At 41.3% G+C, this 25685-nt stretch overlaps 1 protein-coding gene across 2 annotated transcripts in view; it reads left to right on the top strand.

The window, feature by feature from the left end:
* The window catches only part of PLEKHG4 (pleckstrin homology and RhoGEF domain containing G4), a 70763-nt gene that overhangs the window by 39117 nt on the left and 5961 nt on the right, over positions 1–25685 (top strand). For both annotated transcript variants that reach the window (XM_072422483.1, XM_072422482.1), the window contains exons 9-17: positions 55–153; positions 2866–3014; positions 7412–7550; positions 8879–9001; positions 9201–9392; positions 22227–23113; positions 24309–24558; positions 24784–24873; positions 24967–25191. In XM_072422483.1, the coding sequence (XP_072278584.1) occupies positions 55–153; positions 2866–3014; positions 7412–7550; positions 8879–9001; positions 9201–9392; positions 22227–23113; positions 24309–24558; positions 24784–24873; positions 24967–25191 (2154 nt within the window). The remainder of the gene's footprint in view (positions 1–54; positions 154–2865; positions 3015–7411; positions 7551–8878; positions 9002–9200; positions 9393–22226; positions 23114–24308; positions 24559–24783; positions 24874–24966; positions 25192–25685) is intronic.

Below are 25685 nucleotides of genomic sequence, written 5' to 3'. Positions count from 1 at the left end.
CTATAAACATATATATCTTGCTATGATTTTTTTTATTCTCCCTCTTTTTTTCAGAAGTTGGAGACCTTGCAGGACAGCTGCAGTGATGCCTATACTTTTCTGCAAAGTGCCATTCAGAACATGCAAAACAGCCCTGTGCCTGAGAAAACTGAGGTAAAGAGCCTGTAGATTCTTGTCAGGCTGGAAAGATTCCCTTATGAACAGTGATCTAGTCATTTTTAAATAATAACTTGTATTTATATAGCCACAACATATTGCAAAGCACTTCACAAAGTCCATAGTCATGTCACTGTCTCTGAATGGGGCTCACAATCTAATGTCCCTACCATAGTGGAATCCCATTACCACAATCTAAGGTCTATTTGGGGGGGAAGCTAATTAACCTAACTGCATGTATTTGGCATGTGGGAGGAAGCCGGAGTACCTGGAGAAAGCCCAAGTGACAAAGGGAGAACGCTAAGCAGCGCACTGGCCGAGATTTGATCCTGGCATCTAGCTCTGCAAAGGCCAGAGTGCCAACCTCTCATTCTTTGCAAAAGCTTTTTTCAGGCATGTGACCATCACACCTAAATAAGATTGACGGACATCCCATTTCAAAATCATTGCCTTTAATATGCCTTATTGCACCTGTAACATCTGTCACACTCCAGGCAATATTTTGCATAAGATTTTGGTCAGTATCGGTGTGCATGTGGGACTTTGTGTCCATTCAGCCAATAGAATATTATTCAGATACCCGTGTTGGATGAGAACACCTGGCCCCCACAATTGGTGTTCCATTTCCTCCCAAATGTACTATAAATGCCTTTACCAGTGCACACAGTTCTTAAACTTACTAAACAAAAATTAAACTGAATTTGAATGCACTCGTACCTTTTATCTTTACTGAAGCGGATTATAGTAAGCGTGGCTCTGCCCAAGGCACCACCTGTAGGTGGTCACAGAATGATGGACTGGATGAATGACCCTGTGTCCTACAAGCAGTATAAAGACCATATATGAATTTCAATCTTGAAGTCAGTAAGGTGAAGTATTGTTAGTCATTGGCTGTACAATTGCTTTAGCAGTAATTGTTTCACACCCTATATTTTTGTTTTCTATAATGCAGTGGGATATTTCCTCCTGCTTACTTTTTGAATATAGGAGCCAATGAGTTTTTAGCAGTGGCTTAAGAAAAACATTTGGTAAAAACATGACTCACTTGTGCTTCTCATAGGTCATGCCCTGTGGTGTTCTAACCTTTTTCTAAGTACCAATTTCATAATAGTAAAATGTACAAATCACAAACAACAGCACATTTTGACCGCTTTTTTCCCCTCATAATTACATGGAGGGGATACTATTTGAAGCTCTTATAATAACTCTTTTCAAGAGCAGTTCCTCTGCCCTATTAGTGTAATAGTTCTGTCTTGGTAAATGGGCAGAGGACCGGTCTTGCTGGACCTCTTTGATATTTCTGGCTGCACTGAGGTTCAGAATTAATAGCCAAGTAAGACTTGGAATAAGATTATCTAAACAGCATTTAGAGAACATTGCAGGACTCCCTGCTCTATATATAATAATGATTTTGGCAACTGGGAAATGCTGTCCAGAGGACATAGGGAGTAAGGTATGGGTGCACAGGGTTTGGCTGCAGTGGATGTGAATGATTGGGCTTATGGAATGTACATCCTGTGTGTGTGTGTGTGTGTGTGTGTGTGTGTGTGTGTGTGAATAAAGTTTTGTTGGGGTGTATGCCACATTCCCAAAATGTATAACTGCTTAATAAAGTTCAATATTAATACATCATTATTATTTAATATTATTACACAGTATTTATAAAGTGCCGGCATATTATGGAGCGCTGTACAAAGTCTATAGTCATGTCACTAGCTGTCCCTCAAAGGGCTCACAATCTAATAGTCATATATATTTAATACAGTCTAAGGTACAACTACATGTTTTTGGAATGTGGGGGGAAACTCGCACACATGGAGAACCTGCAAACTCCATGCAAATAGAGTCCTGGCTGAGATTTGAACCTGGGACATAGCACTGTAAAGGCCAAGAGTGCTAACCACTGAACCACATCATTATAAGTATTTTAATGCAGTTAGTGTTCATAGATGATTGTGGCTTAGTTTCAGCCTCTTGCAATCGTTGTGCAGCACAACCTGGATACAAGGAGAAAAGGCAGCAATTAGCTGTGCTGCAGGGCTTATGTGTTAACAAAGAACATTCTGATAGGAGAAGAAAGACAAGTCTGTTACTTCTCTTTTCGCAGTGTAGTCACTGGCAGGGGGGGAGAAAACCTTTAAGTGTTAGTTAACTGCAGCAGATTTGGGTCTTCTGCCCTTCCTCACAGGGCTTTGCTGGTGGCCAGAGCTTACTACTTCTCAGAACTAGATGGTCGGAAATAGAAGTCTATCTATCTATCTATCTATCCTATCCTATCCTATCAGTTTGAGGTTGACATTTAGGGCTTAAGGCAAGGCTTGAAGAATAGTGTAATGGTGAATTTTTTCAAAAGGCTTTGCCGGTTTGATGATCATTGCTGCATCAAGACATGGGATTTATTGTAAACATCAATGTCTGCTTTATATTGGCAATGAACGCCTACACGTGTATTGTGTATTGATGCCAAAACTTCAACTGCCAGAAGTCCTTCTGGAACCTGAAAATAAACATATTGTTTTGGGAAATCCCCACAGACATCTGCAGGTCTAACAACTAAAATTCAGATTGTGTCAAGAAACATGCAGTCATAAAGTGTTCACGGACTGGTGGTCCTATCCATTGATTTATTTTTTTCATACTGCTAGTATTTTATACATAGGATAACATAACATCAGATCTCTTGACAAGTCTTGTCCTTTTTTTTGGCAGGAGGCCAGTCTCCAGCAGACTAAGTTCGGACAATTAATGCGGTCGGTCCTTGAAGATACGAGATTGGTGAAGCTGCAAACTGAAGGGGGCGTAGTGCTGGCCAGGCTGAGGAAGGAAGAGTCATGTGTGATGCTCACGGATGATTATAGGTAAAACCCTGCTTGTATTGATGTACAAATTCCCTTTATAAACCGCTAACACTTTCTTATTACTTTCTGAAAGTCTCAAGTTCTGCATGACCATCGTTAGGATAATTCCATTGGCCTTGATGTTCTGTACAGGTCAGGGAAGATAGGGGTGGAGGGGCATTACCCATCTGTAGAGTACTAAAAAGATATGCTGGGTTGGTGGCCCTGAGTGGAGATACTTCATCATTTGGACATCAGAACCATGATACATAGAGGGCATTTTATGGTAACTTACAAATGGTTGAGACTGTTCTAGGGTCTTACAGTCTGTTTACAATATGTTGGGCTGATGTACAGTATTTACTCCCCAGGTTTATTTTCTCTGAATACTCAGAATAATGTAACCATTTTTCTCAACACAGACAGCGGACAGTGAGCTGTATCCAGAAGCTTTTTACTGCTTTGTGTTGATAATATGTTAACATTCCTGGCTTATTGCCATTGCTTATCTCCATTCCTGGCTGTGTTCATTGATAGGCCACTTTGTTTTGTCTGATAAGCAAAACTTCTAGCAAATACACTGTGACAGAGATGAGAAGCCTGGAATACCAGTCTGGAAATTAATAAATCACAGCGCAGGAACAAATTATTTTGGGCTTTAGGAACTCTTGCCTCATGCTCATGATGCCACCCTAGCTTAGGCACTGCTGGTAGAAGTCTGGGTATAAAGGAAGTATTTACTATGAACTATTTATGCAGTGGTGGGGTGGATCTGTTCAGTGCAAAAAACAAACCTAAATCTTAAGAGTTTATCATTTTCTCTGCCTCCTTTGGCCGCACTGTCATTAGCATTGTTTAACCGCCCGACCTTGGTTCGGGTAAATCGATAGACCCGAACTTTTCTCACTACCTAATTTCCCATTACTTATCTGGTCCCCGCTGCGATGATCCAGCGTCGATCGAAAAAAAAAATACCTTCTCCCCGCAGCTCCTCCGGACACGTCTTTTGTCTTCTTGCTTCAGCCGGCGAGTGCAGTGACGATCACCGGGGTTTCCCGGTGACGTCTCTGCATGCGTCGGTGCTGGCGGGAGGCGGGGCGGGAAATTCAAAATTTTGTATTGAGTTCCTTTGCATTGAACTCAATACAAAAAGCTGTATTGAGTCCAATACAAAGAAATCCTTATATAATATATATATATATATATATAATTGTATTATATAGGCTACTGTACATTACATTATACACTATTTTTTTTTTTTTTTTAAAGATTTTTTTTAAGGGTTTTTTTTTATGTTTTATAAAAAATTTTTATTAAATTTATAAAATTTTGGACATATTTCGGTGAGTTATGCAGTAATTCGGTGAATTATAGCCTACAATCTAAAATAAATTTCCATGCAAAAAATGTAACACTTTTTGCATGGAAGTACAGAAGTTTGGAAAGAATTAGAATACCCGGCGTTCGCGTACGCGTTCCTCTGCGTTTCCTGATGATGTCCGTGCATGTGCCCGTCGATGGGGGTCATAGCGGGAAATTCAAATATTTTGTATTGGATTCAATACAAAGTTCTGTATCCAGTCCAATACAAAATAATACAAAATATATTTATGTGGTTTTGTCTATAGGTATGTGACGTTGGACGGTTGGACACTAGGGAGGTTATATATATTACTATACAGTATACCGAATTATCGCATTTTCAGTGTTTTTCATTTATTTATGTATTCTTGTTTAAGCTGATTTTTGTGTATTTTAATTTTATTAAAAGTATTTTTTTTTTTTTTTTTTTACATGATTGTGTGTTTCAAACATTTTTTATATTCATGATACCCTTGTTCGGACATATTTCTGTAAGTTACAGGTCTACAATTTAAAAAAAAAAAAAATTCATGAAAAACAGTGTACCGCTTTTGGTACAGAAATCTAGACATCAGTGTAACGCCCAGGTGGTTAAAGTACTCTTTGTTGACTATATAGAACACACCACTGTTATGGAGGTAAGAGAGTTCTAAAGTCACTTTTTGTCCAAGGGTGGCAATTCTTCTATTAAAAGGAAAAAGTCTTAACTCCAACCTATTCACTTGCATGTGTATGTCATTTTCAACTTGAGCTACAGTTCATTGTAAGCAAACTTTTTTTATAAAAGTTATTAGGTAGACAAAAGGAAATGTAAAAGGATCCTAAAGTGCTACCTGCTGGTTGTGTAGTAAGTAGAAGACTACATGATAATCACATGCAAAAAAAGTTTATTTTTCCAATCTGTTCTTTGTTAAACTTTATCTGGAAGTGAAAGTGTTACAGCTAGGAGAGGAATGGCGGCAGCAGCAGTCGATAAAGAAGGTGTCGGAGGAAATGCGGGGTTATCCATTAGTAAAGCCCTGGCTCGAGTAGCATTTTTCCAGCCGCTGTCCCCTAGGATCACCTCCCTGAGTCTGGAATCCGACTGAAACTGCTGGAACCGTGAAATGTTTTTCCTCCATCGCTGTCATCTGGCTCCGGCTTCGCTCTCGGAGCAGCCAGCGAGGTCTGACTTGTGACTTCACAATCCCAGAGTGCTTTGTGGATGTGTGTAGAATGTGCCACCTGTCATGACAGCCACTAAAATACGATCTGGTGTCACTTCACAATGTTCAAATAAAACTTTGATCAAAATAAACCGGACATGGTCCCACATATTGAAACCACACTGTGCAGTGCTGAAGCTTTAAACAAGTAAACATGTTTCTTGTTAATTTCAGCCAAAAATGCTTCAAATTAAGTAGCAGCATTTGTAAAACAAACCAGAAAACGTGTGTTGTCTATACTTTGTCATGGCAGATTTTATTTTGTATGATCAGCTCAATTCAATATACAGATAAAGGACCATCTCAGGGAACCTCCACAGTGAAAAATACTGTCTTCTGCTAATTGCATGAGATTATTACTTGTAATTTAGTGCTCAGTATACATTTTGCTTTTTAATTGTTTACTTTATATTTTACTATATATTTCTATGCAGACCAAGCTGTCCAGCCAAAGTGGCAATGACAAGGCTTGGAACAAAACCATATAACACTACCAGGGGTGCACACTACTGCTTTAGCACATATGGTTTATCGAAGGCTACATACACATGCAAATCATCATGGTCGGAGACGAAGAGGTCGTGTTCATATCCGGTGACGTGTACAGAGGTCACCCAATGTTGTTCATAAATTCGTCATGGCTGATCCATTAACAATCGCAAAAGACTTCTATGAGGAGAACACAGCGCTCCACTTCAGACCAGTCTGAGGGCTCGTGTTGACCCCCTGTCCACTGATAATAGGCACATAAGTGTCAGAACAGAACCATAGAGCAATGGAAGTCAATGGGCTGTTTCAGAATGCACCATATGAATGGCTGGGTGTCATTTACCAGAGGAAGAGAAGACATCAGTATACATTATGAGAAGAAAGCAGAATGGCAAAGGAAGTGTTGACTTGGTGCCAGATACCACAGGACACTGTCAGATATCTTTTGTAGTCCGTTGAGGGTTCAGATGTTTTAGCTGATCCATCAAGGTCTTGTGATATAAACATGTTAGTCAACCAGAAGTGCCTGGCCCTTCATATCCCCAAAATACTGCATTGTAGTTAAAGTTTATAGCAATTATTTCCATAATATTCTTTAGTTTAGATAGACTTTACAGCGTGGTCTAGGACCCATGCCAGCCAATGATTGCACAGTGAGTGAGCAGTAGGGCACAGATGCGGTCATCACACTGCTCTTATATGTCTGTTCATTGTCTCAGACTGGTGACGCTGTGCAGAGAGGTAGAACCCTGACTGATCTGAAACGCCAACCTCCCTCTGTCACGGATCAGGGGATATAATAATAGTAGTTATTAGGATACTTGTGTGGGGTGGGTGGTGGTTTGCCAAAAATTGGACAACCCATTGTCCTAAAGGTTAATGAAGCATGGCCAATATCTCCCTGACCAGGCACCGATTGTTCTTGTGTGTCTGTAATGTTTCTTGTTGCAGTATTCATTATTTCTCTCCTCCTTAGTCTGTCTTCATTTCAGTGGGTCTAGGAAGATGTGCCATTGCCATGTGCTCACTGCCGGAGAACCTGCTCATGTCCTGCAGCACTGTGATTGGCTGGGGGTAGCAGGGTAACATTAGGACACAGAGACCTGGGAAATACTGTGTGTAAATGGGAAAAATTATCTCCAATCTTTCAAATGCCACATGTGATCTTTCTGTGTCTGGCGGTGTGCAACAAGTCAAATATACAAAGAACAAGTAATGAAATCCAGCACCAAGTTGCATTCCAGAAATTAATTTGTCTGACATTATTCAACGTTATGATTTATGATGTATAATATGATCGCTCTCTGAAAACGACAACCTGTCATGTATCGTTTTATGTGACCTGTCCGTGTCTCTCCTCAGGGGGGCTGTGGAAGTGGCGGCAGAATTGTACAATCGGGTGGATGAAGGCGTTCACACGCTGGTGAAACTGTACAACAAGCGGATGCAGCAGATGGAATTGGCCATTGAGTTTGAAGCATTCGAAGAACGGTTTAAGGAGGTGAGGAAGAATGATATTGGCTTGAAGCAATGAAATGAATCAACCCCAGAAAGCAATGATGGGATCAATTTACCTTTAAAGGCAAAATACAGTGGAACATATTTTTATTGTCACTTTGCACATTCTATTTTCTCCTCATCCTACTTGAAATGTACCTGCAACACACTCCCATTTTTTTTTTTTTTTTAATGATGCCAGAAAAAAAGTTCTGGTAAAGGGGAGCATGTGCAGTGCTTATGTCAGAGCAGCCAATAGTTGGGGCTATGCATTGTGACATTAGGAAGGAGAAAAGGCCTCAACCCTGTGCCAGCTTTGACATGAGGCTTACCTAGGCTTTGGACTCCCTGCACAGCGGGGAGATGGTTGTTATTTTTTCACCTCCCCAATTTTTGTTGTCATATTAAGGCAATATTCAGATTGGCCATGAGGTTGTTGTGCAATTATCCCATCCTCATACCAGGGAGCCATTTCCTCTGGGCAGATGCTACATGCAGCTTCTTCCGGCGGCAGCCCCATAGAGAATGAATAGGGGCAGCAGTAAGTAGTACATTACCGCTCACTGCTGGCCGCTGTCCAATGTGCAGTTGCTGGTTCTTTAAGTGCCAGTTTTGCAGTGCGAGTGACAGTGCTGGGAAGCCGCGCAGGATCACTCCGTTCTGAAGCAGGTCTGAACTTGCTCTAAATAGTGAATTTGGTAAAAGAAATAGTAGAGGGAGCTCTCGGTGGCCAGGTGCAATTACCCAGTGCAGTAAATTTGGTGATATGGGCCACATAGAGAGTGTATTGCTTTGCATAATGAGAATTGTGCTGCACTTTACAGCAGAACCTTCATGTTTACTTGTGCAGAACAGTCTTGTAGGAGTGGTGGGGAAAACTTCAGATAACATAGGACACGGCAATGGCAGTCTCCAGCTGTGCTCTCCCTGCCTAGAGAATCCCCACCGCTGGCTGCCAGGAGTTTCACCTCCTGTATACTTCCTAGATTCTTTGGGTAGACAGGAGGTCGCATTACTATAATTTAAAAATGCTAGTGTGGATTGTAGGGGTGCTAGGCCATAGTGGCAAGTATTCTGCATCCTCGCATCCATGGTGGGACGTTCAATTTAGTTTTTAGATTCGCTTTTGGGGAACAAACCATAAACTTAACTTTTGTGCATAAATAGTTATCCCTTTAGGTCCTTTCTAATGACTAAGGAGCACTAAGAGATGAAATGATTCCATATTGGTGAACTGTCTCTGTTCCATTCACTAGCACATTCATTGGCTTTAACTCTTACAAGTGAGCTTGTGTTAACAGCGTGTCTTTTTTCATGTTCAATCTCTTGCAGGTTAGCAGTTGGATAGAGCATGATGGCGAGCGGGTACTTGGTGAATGCAGTGTTCTGGAAGATTCTTTGGAGGTTCTCCTTCAAACACAGAAGCACTTTCAGGAGTTTGATGGCACAGCATGTGTAAGTAGTGGGATTGCAGGTCAAACAGTTGTCACATATTGACTGACAGCTACTTGAAAAAACTGTCTGGGTTGCCTAAAGCAACAAATCTGATCTTGAGAAAGTAAAGCAAGGGATCAGTCAGTAGCACAACACAGACAGTTTTGGACATTGTAATAATTCAGGCCCATTTTAATGTAATATGGCGGCTCTCTCCTAGGAGTACTGCAGACGGGGTCAGGAAATGCTGCAGTCGATGGAAAAGTGGCAGAGTCTCAGCTCTCAGGAGGTGCAGAAGTACATGGTGAAGTTACAGACGTGTAAAGAAATGTTAACAAAGTTTTTGAGGAGGCTGGAGGAATCCCGTATCAGGCTGGAGAAGACAGTCAGGCTCTATGAGTTCTTCGACAAGGTTAGTGAGGGATTATCAAACAAATAACATTGCAAGGAAAATAATAATAATTCCTTGAGATCTCTGGCTTCAGGGATGCAGGATATAACTGTGTGTATGTGAAACATTATCTCGGGTAAGCATGAAGTTATTATTATTAAACAGTATTTATATAGCGCTAACATATTACACAGCACTGTACAATAAATTGGGGTTGCAAATGACAGACAGATACAGACGGTGACACAGGAGGAGAGGACCCTGCCCCGAAAAGCTTACAACCTGAGGTTAAAAGTTTTCTTTTTTAAGACGTTACAATAGGAGCCCAAAGCTGTTTTGCTCCATCATACCTACAGCGAATGTCTATAAGCTTTGGTACCCTCTGGAAAGAAGGGTGCATGGCATTTCATAGGTTTGGTCATTTAGAAATTTGCTATACATTATTTGCTTTTCTATCATAGTGAAAACCCAAATTAAATTTGCATTGCGGATCCTCATTTGTATTTCAGGCCGACATTGCAGAGGTAAAATGAATGTTCCATGGCACAGAAGGCAAATTAGCTCATTTGTTTATTAACAGTCATTCCATTTGCACCAAAGACAAAGTTGTGAATGAGTTACGGAGGGCTAAGTGGCTCCAACATTAGTTCTCGTTGTCAGTCAGGGCACTTTTGTGGAAATGCTAAGCACCTGGCTCAGTGACTTTATTCGTTTTGTGCCCAGAACAAGAAAGCTCATAAAGCATTGATTTCAGTTACTCCAGTGACTATGTTTGTTACAGTGTGTTAAACTTGTGTACTGCTGCCTGTTCATGGCAAACACACACCTATAGTGCGCTGGGTTGCCATTCTTTTTTTTTTCCCAACACAGTGCACTGCAGCACACGTGCTTTATAATATTGCAGTAAGAAGAGTGTGGTATGCAGCACATGTGCATTAGCACAACACATGTGTGAAAGAGTCCATTAAATGTCTTAAAGACAGAGAGCCAGGTTTTTGGAGGTCAGCAGAGGCAGCCTTGTTATTTCAGTGTTTGTTTCCCCTAACCTATCATCCTGTGGGACTCCAAGTCCCAGCATTCTTTCCTTCAAATTACTTATTTCCGTGGTCTAGAATCGCAGGACTTAAGAATAAGTCTTCGCTGGATCTGTGCAGCTCAGAAATCTATTACAGATGTGTATGGCTGAGGTTTCCTGGATGAAACGCGGCTTTTTATAATGAATATTTGACTCCAAAAGTATTGTGGTGGGGATTCGATCCTGTGACTCATGCACAGAGCGCTTTCATTTCATGTAATCCTCACTGGCTCTTGTTTTTCTTGGTGCCTTTTCTCCACCCGTCTATGGTTCTTTTCCGTGTTCTAGCCTGTTTTTTTTTTTTTTTTGCCTTTGATGATGGGCAGCGAATATGTCCAGCACCAAAATCTAAGAGGGGGACCTGCACAACTCCAGCAACCATTCCCTGGCTTAGAGTCCCCCTGCTGGTCACAGCTGTAACTGCAGTTTAGGTAAATTAAGACTTATCTAAATTAGGAATGCCCTCAAGGGCCACATACAGGCCAAGACTTTCATATAAACAGGCAACTTTCTTACTGTTTGTTGAACATTACCAAGTCTTATTAAATTTAATGCTGTCTGTAAAAATTACTACAAATGTGTGCTGGCGCTCGAGGACTGGAGTTGGACATCTCTGATCTAGAACCAGCTGTGTTCCTGGCTTGTGTGTTGTATGTGTTTCCGCCTAGAAATGCATGCATGCAATAGCGCAAAGGAGCCCCCTAAGTGCAGTCGTATCTGTAATAAAAACATAGCTCTGCGCAAATTTAGTTTTTGGATAAAGTGTTGGAAAGGTTGGAACCTTCATTGGGATTTTATTGTCAGGGACATTCATCCTTTCTACTTGTTCTAGTGGTAATTGTCACCTACACCGAAAATGTTGAGAATTGGAGTAGAGCGGAATTCTGGATCCAAAGGGGACACCTGTGACAAAATCCCAAAACTTTGAATTTCTTTGAAACCAGGGTTCTGAATCCTTTCTATCACAGACATTTTTGGTTGTATTGTGTTTTTTTTTTTCTTTTTAGAAGCTCCATGCAGTGTCTCTTGCTGAACCGCCTTTAAAGACTTGAATAGGAACTCTTTACAACCGCATTTGCAAGCAATTACAAAGCGGTTGAAAGTGTTCAGAAACAAAGCAGATGGCTCATGATCCTTTATGGGATAAGGCAAGGAAAGTACAATAGCTCCACAACCATTTTATTTTCATGAATGCATGTCAATACCACCCCTGGACACCCAATTTCAATTACTAAGCACCCTGATGCAGGTAACTGACTATATGAATTCAGACTTAGTTTCCTCAAGTCTTCCTACTCTGTGTGGTTGGTATGGTATGCCAGCTCAAGACTCCTGACTTTTTTTTACCTAAGAAGAATCTATTATAAGAATAAAAAAAATGAGCCACTGTTGTCAATTTTCCAAAAAAGCCGTCTGACCTGCTGAGCCTCTCGCTTCATTCTGAGACCATACCACAGAACTAAATCTGAAGTTTGGAAGTTCTAATAAGTGTTATTCTGTATCAAGAAAGTGTTCCTTATCCAGAACCGCCACAAAAGACCACGGCACCACATCTCACCAATTGCACCAGGCGGCTTCCCTGCTCCCTGATTTCCTTCTTTGAGCTGTCATCCATCCTTACATAGACAGGATGGAGCACACACACAATCTGTCAGAGATTTACTACTGCATATCAATTGGGATTTTGGGGTTCCCTTTTAAGAGGGTGATAACTGTTTTTTTTGAAGTGCAAACGTCAGTATTTGTTAGAGGAGTTTAATAAAGAATTAGGCAAGTGATTCAGGGACAGACCTGTGCTGGAGGGATGAAAAGTTTTCTGTCTGTTTCGCTGAGCAGAAGGAATGCGGCTGCCTATTCTTCCCCTCTCTGGATGGAGTGAACAACCTGGCATGAGTTTATATCTGGAAGATGCTGCATCTTATGGCTTTGTAAAGGGGGCATAATCATACCGATTTGTATTTTTCTTGGCTTTAGCAGTTCAACAAATGACAAGAACATTTTGCACAAAGAATCCGGGGCGTCGGTACTCCAAAAATAAACACCTTTTGCCTTTGGATCTGTTTTTTATCATCCGTACGAACGTCTCTTGGTTACCAAATGGCCTGGAAAACTCTACAGTATTGAGAAATAAAAAGCCGAATACAAATCTTGGAAAGATGTCTACTCTCTGGTATGCTGAAAATAATCTTTTATTGCAAAGTATGGAAATATTTTGCATGTTTTATGTGTCAGCACCTGAGTGATGACTATGGGACTATATAACACGTGCTGAACTGTTACCTCCAATGTATTAAATATTATTCCCTCGATCCGGTTCATTTCCTCATTTCAAATCTCACTGTTCTAGTTTAGCAAATGTCTGTATTGTTTTGAGTTTCTAGACAGTTTGAAAAGCAGAGGGAGAATGGATATAAAAAGCCTTTAAAGTTGACGTTGCATGCAACATTCACTTCACCCAAGTGCAAGGTGAAACAAACACTTGTATTGGCTCGCTTTGCACAAACATTTCCCTGTTTCTCGGAGGGTCACTTGGCAGCCATCAGGGATGTGTGCCAAGCACCCCAATGGCACTGTGGTCCTTTAGCACATGTATAAGACCTGATTCTTACAAGGATCATGTCAATTTTTTGTAATAAATCTACTATCTATCGTCAATAGCAAAAATCAGGTTCAAATCTGAGTCGTCTTGGCTTATACTACTCCTGAATAAATCAACCATTTGCAATTCTAAAACTGGTCACGTGACTATCAACCCCACTCCCTCTCCTCGCCATAATATGTGCTTCAATGCTCCGAAAATTTTTGTGCGCTTCAGAGGGTCAGCAGTGAAGTCTGAAAGTCACCCCCCTTCTTCCTAAATTATTTTTCACCCCCCTACCCCAGCACACTTCAGTCTGGGCCCATCCCCCTCTCCAAAGTCTTTTCACATTGTACAGGGCTGGCCCATCTGCTCAGCTGCCTCACATTTGCTTGTGAATAGCTGGGCTTGGTAGGGTGCAGGCATTGGGCGCCAGCCTCTCTCTTCTCCTGCTGGCCTTCAGAAGAGTTTTCTGAGCATTCGTCACTTGCAGCAGATGGGGTCTGTGGACTTGCAGGTAAGAGGGAGACTTAATAGTATTTTTGGGGGCTATTTGCACTTGTGGGGTATCTTTTTTGCCCCGTGAAGTCTAGAGATGGAGGAGGCAAGTGACCACTGGCGGGGTTACTTTGTGTTGGGTTCTGTATCAAAATTGTAACTTACCCATACAAAGACATTTTGTCATTTTTATTTATTGTGATGTTCTTTTTACTTTTTATCATTTTTAAAACTATGTTGCAATTTAAAAAAAGGAAAATCTTTTTGAAAGTCCTTGGGATCTGATATTTTGTGCAAACGTTGGCTGTGAGTGATACATTTTAAAACTATATATTTAAATAGTCAGTATTGGGGGGCACCTGGCACTTTCCAAAATCTAAATTGGAAAACTATTAAATAAATTTCACCTTTAATTTTTTTTTTGAGAGTTATCAGATTAAAAGATTAGGCAGAAATGTAATGAAGATGCCCACATAAAGAACAATAAGGATATGCACAGCGGTGACGTGCAGCCTTCCTTTCATCACTTTAGAGCAAGCGGAACAATGAAAGCTGAGTTCTGATTGGTGGTTTGGGGGTTCTCTGCAGTTTATTTTTCTGAATAAATAACACTGCAAAGTTTAGGTAATTATCATACAGTTCTGACTTCTCAGTAAAGACACATTGGTGACAGTCGCATCATTTGTACCTGTAAGAATGGAACATTGCTAGTATATTGCACAGCTGGGTGTTATTAGTATTATTATTATTATTATTATTAATAATAATAAACAGGATTTATATAGTGCCAACATATTATGCAGCACTGTACATTAAACAGGGGTTGCAAATGACAGATACAGATAGTGACAGAGTAGGACGAGAGCACCCTACCCTGAAGAGCTTACAATCTAGGAGAAAGAATAATTGTGACATCAGCTAAACCTTCTTTATTTGTTGGATCTTGGAGAAAAAGAATAAAATGTTTGTATCTCCGTCTTGCAGCTTGCTGTTTCTGCTATTTGATCAGTGTGTTAATTATGCAGATGTGCGAGTCGGTTTTTGTCTGACACCTTGCACTCTGGAGTTCTCTTATCAAACCTCTCTATGATGAATGCGGTGTTAATTGTCAAGTGTTTGTGTCAGTGCTTCCAGCACACAGCCCTGTCATTGGTGGTGGGGATGGGAGGGATTGTATTGCACCCATGTGCTGCTCTCAGAGGAGACGTTCCACAATGGCGTACACTGGAGACCAATTTGACATTATTGTATTAAGTGTTTAATGAGAGGCCTAGTTTAGAGAGGGGACAAAGGTGCCAAGACTGCTAATGAGAATTCCTCTGCAGCAGGTGTAGGAGACCTTAAATCCCCCCCCCCCCCCCATAAGTGCAGAACTAAAAGTCCCAGCAATCCCAACTAGCAACTGGGAGCGGCAAATAACATGGCCTTGCAGATTGTGGTGTAAATACTTCTCTACAGACACAAAATCATAATAGTGTAGACGTTTCCTAAATTTATCTTTGTGCAGAGATTAGAATAGCTCATTTGACAACTGACCGGATCAGTTGTGTTTTTACGTTTACCCACGGGGAAAGATATCTGCTGATATGCACTTCACTTTTAATTGCCTGCAAGGTTAATCGGGAGCCCCATTTACATGTCAGTATAAACATCTCCCACGAGGATCTGACAGATATGTCCCTTATCCAGCTGGGGGGATTCATGCAGATGTCTACTAGATTGTAAGCTCTTCGGGGCAGGGTCTTCTCCTCCTGTATCACTGTCTGTATCAGTCTGTCATTTGCAACCCCTATTTAATGTACAGCGCTGCATAATATGTTTGCGCTATATAAATCCTGTTTAATAATAATAATCACAGGGAGTCTAATGCTTGATTGCTGAGCTTTGTCTGCTGTCACAGAATATTACTTGCAGACTGGAGCTGTCAGCCATTAGGAATACCTAGAAAAGAGTCTGTAAATGGAGACTTGGCGCAGATAGGGCCCTCATCTCTTTGTGTTAGGTCAGTGTCTGGAGTTTGTAAATGAAACCCCTTTACTGTATTTGTTGCCTCATCGAATGTCTTAGTTTATAGGTTCCCATTCCTCTCTAATGTGTAACCTTATTTGCTGTAAAAGGGTTTGTGAAAATAAAATCAATTTCCGCTTTAGAGATTTATTAGAATAAAAGCTTTTTCTGCAAAAGAAAATTGTCTTTAATCTAGTAATTTCCCCCACAGTACTTTTTTCTGCCACTAGATGTCCTCAGTCTGAAGGCCAGCATTATTCAACCCAATTGCCCTGAGCCCAGGTATTTCTGGACCCGTCTCGGTTTGTGACAGTGAACAGAATCCTTGTCGTTCAGCTTTGCTTACAATTATCATGATTTTTGTCAGCACATGAACTAAATTCCTCCTTCCACTGCTTCTTGCTCACACTCTAAGGCAATCTACTTTACCTTTTAGCTGTGAATTATCTAACCCCAGAGGTCACATATGTGTGCCCTTCTTTCCTCCTCATCATCACAGCTCTGTCCCTTTTGTCACAGCCGTGTCACTTTTAGCAATACCTTCTTAAAAACATATCTGAATGGTGAAATGGCCATTTATAACCTGTTTACATCTTACAGCTGGGGCCCACATGCTGTTATCTCTCTTCTGTCTTAAACTTGGTGCACGGATCTAGTGTTTGGTGCACGGATCTGGTGCACGGATCAGAGTTTTTCTAATATTTAAAATACACACAAATCTATCATGGGGATCAAGAAATTTTGGACTTTTATACAGACATGTTTGTCAAATGCTGTCTTTTGCATTGGACTGTAGCATGGCTCTGAGATAAGCATTTGGGCTTCGGCCTGTCTATAATAAAGTGCAGTGGCGTGCATTTTGCATTATATATTGAAGTGGTGGAGTGGGAACATCAGATATTGTTGTCTGCACAATGTGTGATGTCCTTGCATATTGCACACTGTGAGAACAGGTTGATGCAAGCCGCTATTGCTGAACTCATTCTGTAGTCATATTTCTTATCCAGAGTTCCTCCAGAGGTTGCTTGGGGTTCATTGAGCAATGAGCAGGTCAGGTCAGTTTAAGTGACTCCAATGATTTTTTTTGCTATGAGTCACATTCTTCCCATTGGTCAGCTTTGCCTGAAACAAGCATGTAGATAACTGTGACTGAACACCTGAGCTTCATCCTCATTCTGGGCCAGTAAATCAGAAGATATTAAAATCTGAGAACCAGAACACCAACCAGGCAAATTGTTATTTTCAGAACCAGGTCAGAAGTGGCACTATATCTATTCTCTGTGATAGTTTTTTTGTACGTTAGGCAAGAATGTGCTGACCTGCGTTTTATGTGCGCTTCAGATGCACGTCAAACACAGCAAAAACGGTGACGATAGCCCTGAGAACTTGGTCTCACAGTTTCAGGAGATCTCGGCTGTCCTTCCCTGGACCTCTTTTAGCTAATTCCTTTCAGCTGAATTAAAATTCCATCCACGCTGCACCTCGTCTGTCCTCAATCTGCAATCAGCGCTTATTGAGGCTGAACACGCAAAGCGACAAGGACACGCCTCTTAACACTGTCACACCTACAGCGCTGTGAAGTTATGCCAATGTTGCTCAATGCTCAAATCGCTGAAACAGCTTCACACCAAGAGAATGCGAGAGAGACCGATTTCTTCATGTGTTCATCGGGATCATTTTTTTTTTTTTTTTTTGAAAAAATAAAATCAGCAAACTCTTAGCTGCAATTGACGCCATCTTGCCATCCATAATGTGTCCAGAAAACACACTGCCACAATGGAATTGTAATTGTTAATACTTCTTAAAGTGGTAATTTGCTGTCATTCTAGTCCTCTGGCTTCAGAAATTAGGTATTGACCTGTAAAGTTATGCAGTTATTGAATCCCTGTATGCCAGGTCAGGTAATTTGTTTTAGTTCTGCACAATGCTGTGCATTTCTGTTGCATCAGATCCTGCAGTCTCCAATAACATGAAAGGTCCATGTGCTTCTGGTAGCCAGAGTGTATGATCTTTAAAAAGGCTTTGGTATTTTCTTTTAGTAATAAGTGAATTGATGACAGGTCCACTTAACTAAAACATTGACATATACCAAGTTAAGACCATAAAAGCCTTTGAAAGTTTTCTTTTCCTTAGTTCTATTATGGCCACACAGGTCATCCTTCCTGACCTCCGCTGACATCTTGCACTGGAGGGTGACGCTGCTATCTGTAGTATTCAGTGACGTAGCCGCTTTGAACTAGGAGAGGATGAAAGGACATGGCTGACATCAGTGACCAGCATCTGTTGGCAGCTCTATTCTTCCCTGGCTTTGCATGCTGCATACAGAGCAGGCTCTTTGCCCTCTGCTGACTCTTCCTGAATGGAAGTCAAAGATTCGTACATCTGCCTATCCAGGGAGCAGATGTGACCAGCATAGAGGGGTGGGGGGCAACTAGACTGATGAATGCTTTGGTGCAGACATGGAGCATGTCCGTGACTCCCCTCCTGTTTATACACAAAGCTGCCCTGTGCTTTTCATTGAGCAGCGAGCGTCTTGCTTTCAAATTTCTATAATACAAACTTTGTAGTTTGAAACATACTCAAGAATAAAAACTGAATATATTGCAGTTTAATGATGTGTAGATCTGGTTGCTGTTTTTTTCTTTTTCACCCAATGGTCCTGGAAGTACTTCCTGTCCTATAATGAATACACACTCTCTGTGCTGAAGTTTGCAGGTGGTGTGGTCACCCAAGCTCTGGACGTTGTTAGGGCTGTAGGAGACGTCTCCATATCTGTAGTTCAGAAATGAAGTGGACAAGGCTGATGACACTGAACACTGATGACATGTACTTGCTAGATTTCCACCAGGATAAAAACAAGGCACAAGCAAAATCATGCAACACTGTATACAAATCAGTATTATTTTGGGTGAAGAGACCAAAAACAGCTAATTAAGTCAGCATTTTAGGTCAGTCATAGACTTCTAAAGCAAGACTCCTCACCAGTGTTGCCTGTGGTTTTCCTGTATCTGATTCCGATTGGCTTATTCTTCCTCTTGCTGCAATGTGTTCCTTTTCTGTTGGTGGCCATCTTGGGAGGTCCCTGTTTTAGAGCTGCTTTCCTGATGATATGTGTTTTGATATCTAATGGGGTATTTGTCAAACACAAGCAGGAAATCATCAAAGTACAAATGCATTAATTGTATGAAGTAAGGTGAATCTTGCACTACAGGTCATTGGGTACAGCTTTCCAGCAAGGAAAACCGTGAACAGAGCAGTGGTGATTCCTTCAAATCTGGCGAGAATAGAGGTCAGACACTACAAGGCCCTATATTTCACACTGTCGATGTACAGGCACAATTAACATTTCTGTATGTTGCCTTTAACATGGCAAACCTTTACTTTTTGTAGCCAGGACTACTTTCACATCTATCCAAAGGCAGACTGGATTAGGTGATTGTCATCTCACGTCTTTATCACACTTTATGCATTTTTGAAGTTTTCTTTTATCAAAAGTTGATATTTGAAGATGACCGGCTGAATTCAATGAACTTTGAGTCTTTTGCCTCCTTAGATCGGATGTGGTACTGAAACGAGGACAGCAATTTATATGCTTTTTTCACATGGTGATTTGGGTTGGGTTTCTATCCGGTTGCAGGTAAATAAGCATCTCAAAGACTACTTAGGGTGCAAGGTAGGGAGAGAGATTGTATTTCCACGCTGTGGCTGTATGAGTGGGGAGATTGTTGTTTGGACAATGTCTGCGTTATCCAGGGAGAGACACTGAGAAGTCAATGGCAGGCTGATGTCACTGGCCATTAATGGCTTCTGTGTTCCACTTCTTGCTGCAGCCGAGATTGGGTGAAATGAGGATTTCTCACCAAGGTGTCATTATATCATAGCACAGGCTTTGTTTGTTTGCATCTGATTATGTTATATTCATTTGTATACTTGACACTTCAATATTTATATATTATAAATGGTATGAGATGAGACCAATGAGCCTTCCTACAGAGAACTTTTCTGCTGTTCTCAGCAAACATTCACAGACACTTAGCACATGATCTCAATACGATCCAGCCTTATAAATCTATAAATGACACATCGCTCCTATGATTTATACAGAGACTGTTACTAATTATATAGTTCCAATGTTTGAGAATACAAGATGAGTTTCAAACAATGGATATCACACTGTTACCTCCAGGTTTGACCTGTGTGTGTTGGTTTCTTACTTCTTTCTTTAAAATGATGCCCAGGCATCCTTCCATGAGAAACTTCAGACTTTCTATCTGCCTGTTGGATCTTTTTAACCAATAATTCAAATATATATTCTGTGTTCAGTGGAGCTAGTGAGGACACTAAATTATAGCTGGAGAACAGCAAGTCCTCATATTGGCTCTGAGCCTGTGTTCAAGCATTACCTGGACAGCTTGCCAGCTGCTCATACACTTGCAGGTCAATGCTGGTTCTAAGCATCTGCATGTTTGATAGCTGGCAGCAGGGAGCAATACTAGTCTTTATGGAGCTGTCGCAGGGTGATGCTACCATGTAGCGTCTCCCATGAGGCAGCAGTGAACACACTGTAAGGGGGAACCTAGCCTAGGGCAACGTTCACGTCAGATGGTTCAAATCATAAATATCGCTAGTATCGGACAAGAATCTGACGTGTGCACGTCGTTCATAGACCTGTCCTGGCAGATCCATGAATGACTGCAATACACGTGAAGGAGAAGGAGCACAGTGGGGTGCCACTCTTTCTCCCCTTTCCGTAGAGCAGAACAAAGCTGTATGTACAGCACTTGTTCATGCATCTTTCAGTCTTTTGTTGTTGGAAAGGATCCTTCATCCTCTTTGTTCTGTTATCTACCACCAATGGGTAACCAGCCCTAAGCAATGATATGCAGCTGCCACTGTGGTAGACAGGGAATGGCAGCAGAAGAGCAGCAGAAAAGAGATGTAACGATGTATTAAAATAGGCAAAATACATATTTTCTGAAATAAAGAATGGTAACAGTTTGATATACTGTGCTTTAGACAATTAAGTATCATCCAATTAGGATTTACTTCAAAAGCGAATGCAAACAAATTGCAAAAGCATTTTACTTTCTGGTTAGCTTGTAAGCAGGCCTTAAAGGCTCCTAAAATCCCATCACTTTTATAAATAAAGGTTGTGCTGATTATTTTTACACCCATGAAGATCACTTAATGTAACAGACAAGTCTTTAATGTCTAGTAAATTTAATGCAATTTTGGTTGTGCACCCTGAAGATGATGTGGAATTTTATTTTGTTCTTTAATGTGCACTCTGCCACCTGGTACAAACATGTAAAGCTTTTTATCTTAGCACAGGATTTGTGAGCTCTTTCTGGGGTCAGCAGTCAGGTGACCACATTCCTGAATGCAGCAGCAATATTTTGTGAGTCCCCGCAGGAGCCCGGGGTCCAGTTTCTCACAGACAGAGGGAACTTTTTGTTCTTCATGAGGGACTATTATGAATACATAGTAGGTGGTGCCCGCAGATTAAATAGTTGGCACCACTGTGTCTCAAAGGGAATTAAAGACGCAAGGCTTGAGAATTGCAGCTTTTGCTGAATAATTCTGGCACTGAGCAGTGAAATCCTCCTTGGATTATAATACCCAATGGTTAAGCAGAGTTTCTGTAGAAAAGTTGTTTGTTTCTAGTTTGTATATTTTTTTATATAGGAAGTCTTTTTATCATCAGGAGTCTTGGTAGATAAATGGCTGTACAGGTTTCGTGTTCAACAGGTGTAAAATATATTAGAAGCAGTTACCACCTGACCCTTACATAGAATGCTGCTTAATAAAGAAGCCAACCAACCTACTTTGGTGTCAAGTGGCCTGGATGGACTATGCATGTGTATGTGATCTCCATTGACACTTACATGCAATTCTTATACAACCACCTTTTTTTTTACCTGTGCAGTATATGCATTTATAGCACTAGAGGCAGAGGTCCATCAGCGCCTAATTTTCTGATCACCTGGGATAGCCAACTTTGCATTGGCCAGCATTTTGTCCTTGATCACATGTAATCTTTCTTCATGATATTCTACCGTCTATATTTTGACTAGAAAAAAATCAATATTATACTGAAGGTATTCTCATGGAGTTCTGCATGTTGGGTACACCAGAGATTAATTTGTTTTCCAGAACACGGAGGTAGTAAAGATCAAAGCCTAGAGCATTAGCATGTGAATGCCCAGTCCAATAATTGGCACTGTTGTTGGCCAGGGTTCCTGAGAAATCTCCTGTGGCGCTGATGGTAGCCCCGGAGCACCACCCCGCCCGAATTACTGTGATGATCGCATATCATCCAACTCTGCTCTGTGCCGGCTGAGGCGAATCTAAAGAGGGTTTGTTTTCTCTGAATTCAGATGGGTTGGATGTTTCTAGCTCTTCCCAGCTCTCATAGTTTTCTGCTCTGTTCTGTCTGCTCATCATTTTCTCTAAGCTCTGGGACTCTAATTTCTCTTCAGTAACTCCAAAGCATCTTTCTTCTTAACACAACATATGGAGGAGACATTAAGTGCTTTATGGTAATTTCTGTGAATTCAGTAGCAACCGCGATTGTTATATGTGGTCGTTTGAATGTTACGTTAAAAATATTTTGTTCGTTAATTGATAATAACCGATTGACTACCGCAGAACTATTCATGATCACCAGGTTTTGACTTTTACGTTTTTGTTCCCACAGGCGTATGAATGGGCATTGGAAGGTATGCGACGACTTGCCACCGTCAGTTTGGACGACTGCAATTCCCCAGAGTTGTGCATGGGAGCCATCGAGAGTCTGGAAAAGTATCAGGTGCAACATCCCGAGATCGCCGAGAAGAAATTTGAGGAGATGAGGGATCTCGCCTATGAGTTGAAAAGTGACAAGGGAACCAAGCAGTGGAAGTTTGCATGGTCAAAGTGCCAGGAGGCCAGACAAGTGTTTGAGAAAAAACTGGAGGCAGCGCTCAGGGCTAAACATTTACTGACTGGAGAGCAGAATTCTCCACGGTCAGCCTTGCAAAGGAAAAGACTGGACAGTGTTCATTCAGAAAAAAGTTCTTACCTGCAAAACAAGCCCCTAAACTCTCCACTTTGTGGTAGGGAGCGAAGGCTGGGCAGGGTTCTCTGCACCCGACCAGAGGTTGGGTATTCCATGGAACAGACGTCCTACAGAGGGAGCCCTTCATGCTCAAGTGCTAGTTCCGTTGCCTCATCAGATTTCCGCGTGCGTAAAATGTCTCTTCAGAGTATTCCTAGTGAGGAGTTCAACTTGGAACTGTTTCAACAGACGCCCTCTGGATCCTCCACCCCCACCCCATCTCGGCCCATGGGACGAAGGTTACTAAGAAAGGCTCAAAGCTTTGACCTTCCTGGAACGGATGTGGGCACTCATGGATGCCAAAGGAGACTGAGTGAGCCTGCTAGGCGTGGCAACACCGGAGTTTTCATTAAGGGTCTAGAAGTGAGTAGCACCGAGCTCACAGACCGACCCTGCAGCCCTCGACAACCCCTGGACTGGTCAGCAGAAAGGGTCCTAAGTGACAGGAGGAGTAGCGTCTCCTCGGCTGATGGAAGAAGTCGCACCAGGTATGAAATTGTTCAATGGTTGTTTTTCTGGATATGTCTAGTCATATCAATGGCTCCTTGTGGCTTGATGAGCTGCTTTAATATAAGCACAAGACAGTAGAATGTTCTCATTCCTATAGGCAAAGTACACCATTCAACAGTAAACAATTAGAATCAGTCTTTATGTATGAATCCACAGAATTCTGGACGGTGTAAGAATTTCATTATCTTTGCTCCTTGTAATACTAAATACTAAAATGACCTAATAGACTTGGCAGATGCAGCGTTGATGTCCACTCAACAATATCCTTTAAATACACTTGTTGCAGACATAGAAGTGGGGCTTGTTGCTATTTAGTGATTGCAGATCCTATATTACTGATGTAACTCACTTTCCAGACTAGCTGTCTAGTTGTGTAAAAATAAAATATGCAAGCATTCACTGCAGCCCATCTGCTGGCTCCATGTGTGTGATTCTTTCATAGCAAATACAATCTCTTGCTAGCTTTCTGTAAAGTGATATTGTTATTCTGAAAATAAAACTGCATACAAAACAGGTTAGAATGATATATGAATTGAAACTTCCCTTCCCTAGTGACTTCCCTTTGCTCTCCAATCCCAGGACTATGACAGGAAAGCTCAGATTTTGCAAGTATGTGACTGCATTGGAAGATTTCCCAACTACCATTGTTCTGCTGGCAAATGTTAGTTTTTATTTTTACAGTTGAATAAGAATGCTAAAACTAATAATAATGGCTCTAGCAAAGATTAAAAAGGAGCCACAGCACTGACTTCTTTTCTGGAGCCGCCCAATAGTACTTTTTCACCACTAGATGTCCTTAGGCGTCTGGGTTACATGACTGCCAGCACCATCAAACCCACTTTATATGAGCCCAGGCTATGATGACTGTGACTTGACAATAAAGAAGAAGTAGCACAGTGGTGAGCTCTCTGTCACACTACTATACACATGCCCCTAGCAAGCATTCATTGTGAGATGCTGATTTCAAATCAAATTTGAATACTTGCAATTTAAAAATGAATGTAATGATGCATTAATATAACAAAGCTGCATGAGTGTGTGTCTTGTACCTACCTGAAGCTCAACTTTACAACAAAGCACTCTTTGTAGAGTTAACATCCTTTTTCAGTAGCTGTGAAAAGAAGCAGATCTCTTTGCACAGGAAATCTGTAAAATGTTCTTCTTCTCATCTAGTAAACTGCGGCATATCATCGACGAAATGGTCACCACAGAGAGAGAATACGTACGGTCACTATGGTACATCACTGAAAATTATTACCCGGAGATGGATCGCCTGGATCTTCCTCAGGATCTACGAGGCAAGAGGGGTATTATTTTTGGGAACCTGGAGAAACTGAGGGACTTCCACAGTCAGTATTTCCTGAAAGAGCTGGAGAGCTGCTGTAACCATCCCCTGAGAGTCAGCCACTGCTTCCTCAGACACGTAAGTAATGCAGCTCACAACTCACAAGTTCCATAATTTTCTATATGCATGGAGAAATTGGCAGGGCTGATTAATGCTGCAAGTCAAAATATGAGCAAACGTTTACATATTGCATAGACATATACTTTTTGCCCAGATACACTATAACAATGTGCAGGTGACTGCATAGCAAATATAGCAAAGGCTGGATTTTAATAACTATTTTATATTCTTTTCCTCCCATAGAAAGACCAGTTTGGGATGTATGCCTTGTACAGCAAGAATAAGCCAAGGTCAGATTTGTTACTTGCCAGCCACGGGAATATATTTTTCAAAGTAAGAGCATTAAATATCCAGATATGGCTTTGTATTTGCTGTATCTCTAGCTGTGATGCTAATTTGTTACCTTCTCTTTATGGTCCTGTGCAGAATAAACAGCGTCAGCTGGGGGACAAGATGGACCTTGCTTCTTATCTGCTGAAACCGATCCAACGTATGAGCAAATATGCCTTGCTCCTGAAGGATCTGATCAAGGAGTGCGGAGAGGCTCAGGAACAGGAGCTGGTGTATCTGCGGGCTGCTGAGGAAATGGTTAAATTCCAGCTGCGTCATGGCAATGACCTTCTAGCCATGGATGCCATACGGGACTGTGATGTAAGTCAACATGGGGCATTGTGAGTTGGATAGTAGGGGGGGTCAATAGTTTGAGTTATCCAAATGCCAAATATCAGGCAGATAAAAGAAAGTATAATGTAGAAGGTAATTTAGTCGTTTTTATATAGAATAAGCAAAAGCAATTGATCACTCTCTGGGAAAGGGAACAGCAGCAGGCAAGAATGCTTGCATGGTTACGACTATTAGCATTTCTACATGAGGGATGATCCATCATTGTTTTCCTGCTCCAGCTTTATCAGCATGTTAATGAAGGTACGGTGACCAAGTTGTGTTACTTTACTCTAGGAAAGGAAAGTCTGGTCACCGTTCTGCATTGTCTGAATCTCAAGAATGTCTTACCAGAATTTGCCAGAATATTTGCAGGCACGATAGTCCTCCTATATATTAGCTGTATAATTTGCAGATTTCCCTGGCCAGGCGCACCTTGGTTACGTTAGTTATAAATTGCTCTGAGGGTTGGAATCTGTGCCCCT

The sequence above is a fragment of the Pyxicephalus adspersus genome, chromosome 9, assembly GCF_032062135.1.
Source record: "Pyxicephalus adspersus chromosome 9, UCB_Pads_2.0, whole genome shotgun sequence".
In the NCBI taxonomy this organism is placed as follows: Eukaryota; Metazoa; Chordata; class Amphibia; order Anura; family Pyxicephalidae; genus Pyxicephalus; species Pyxicephalus adspersus.
This window is presented reverse-complemented; position numbering and strand designations above follow the sequence as displayed.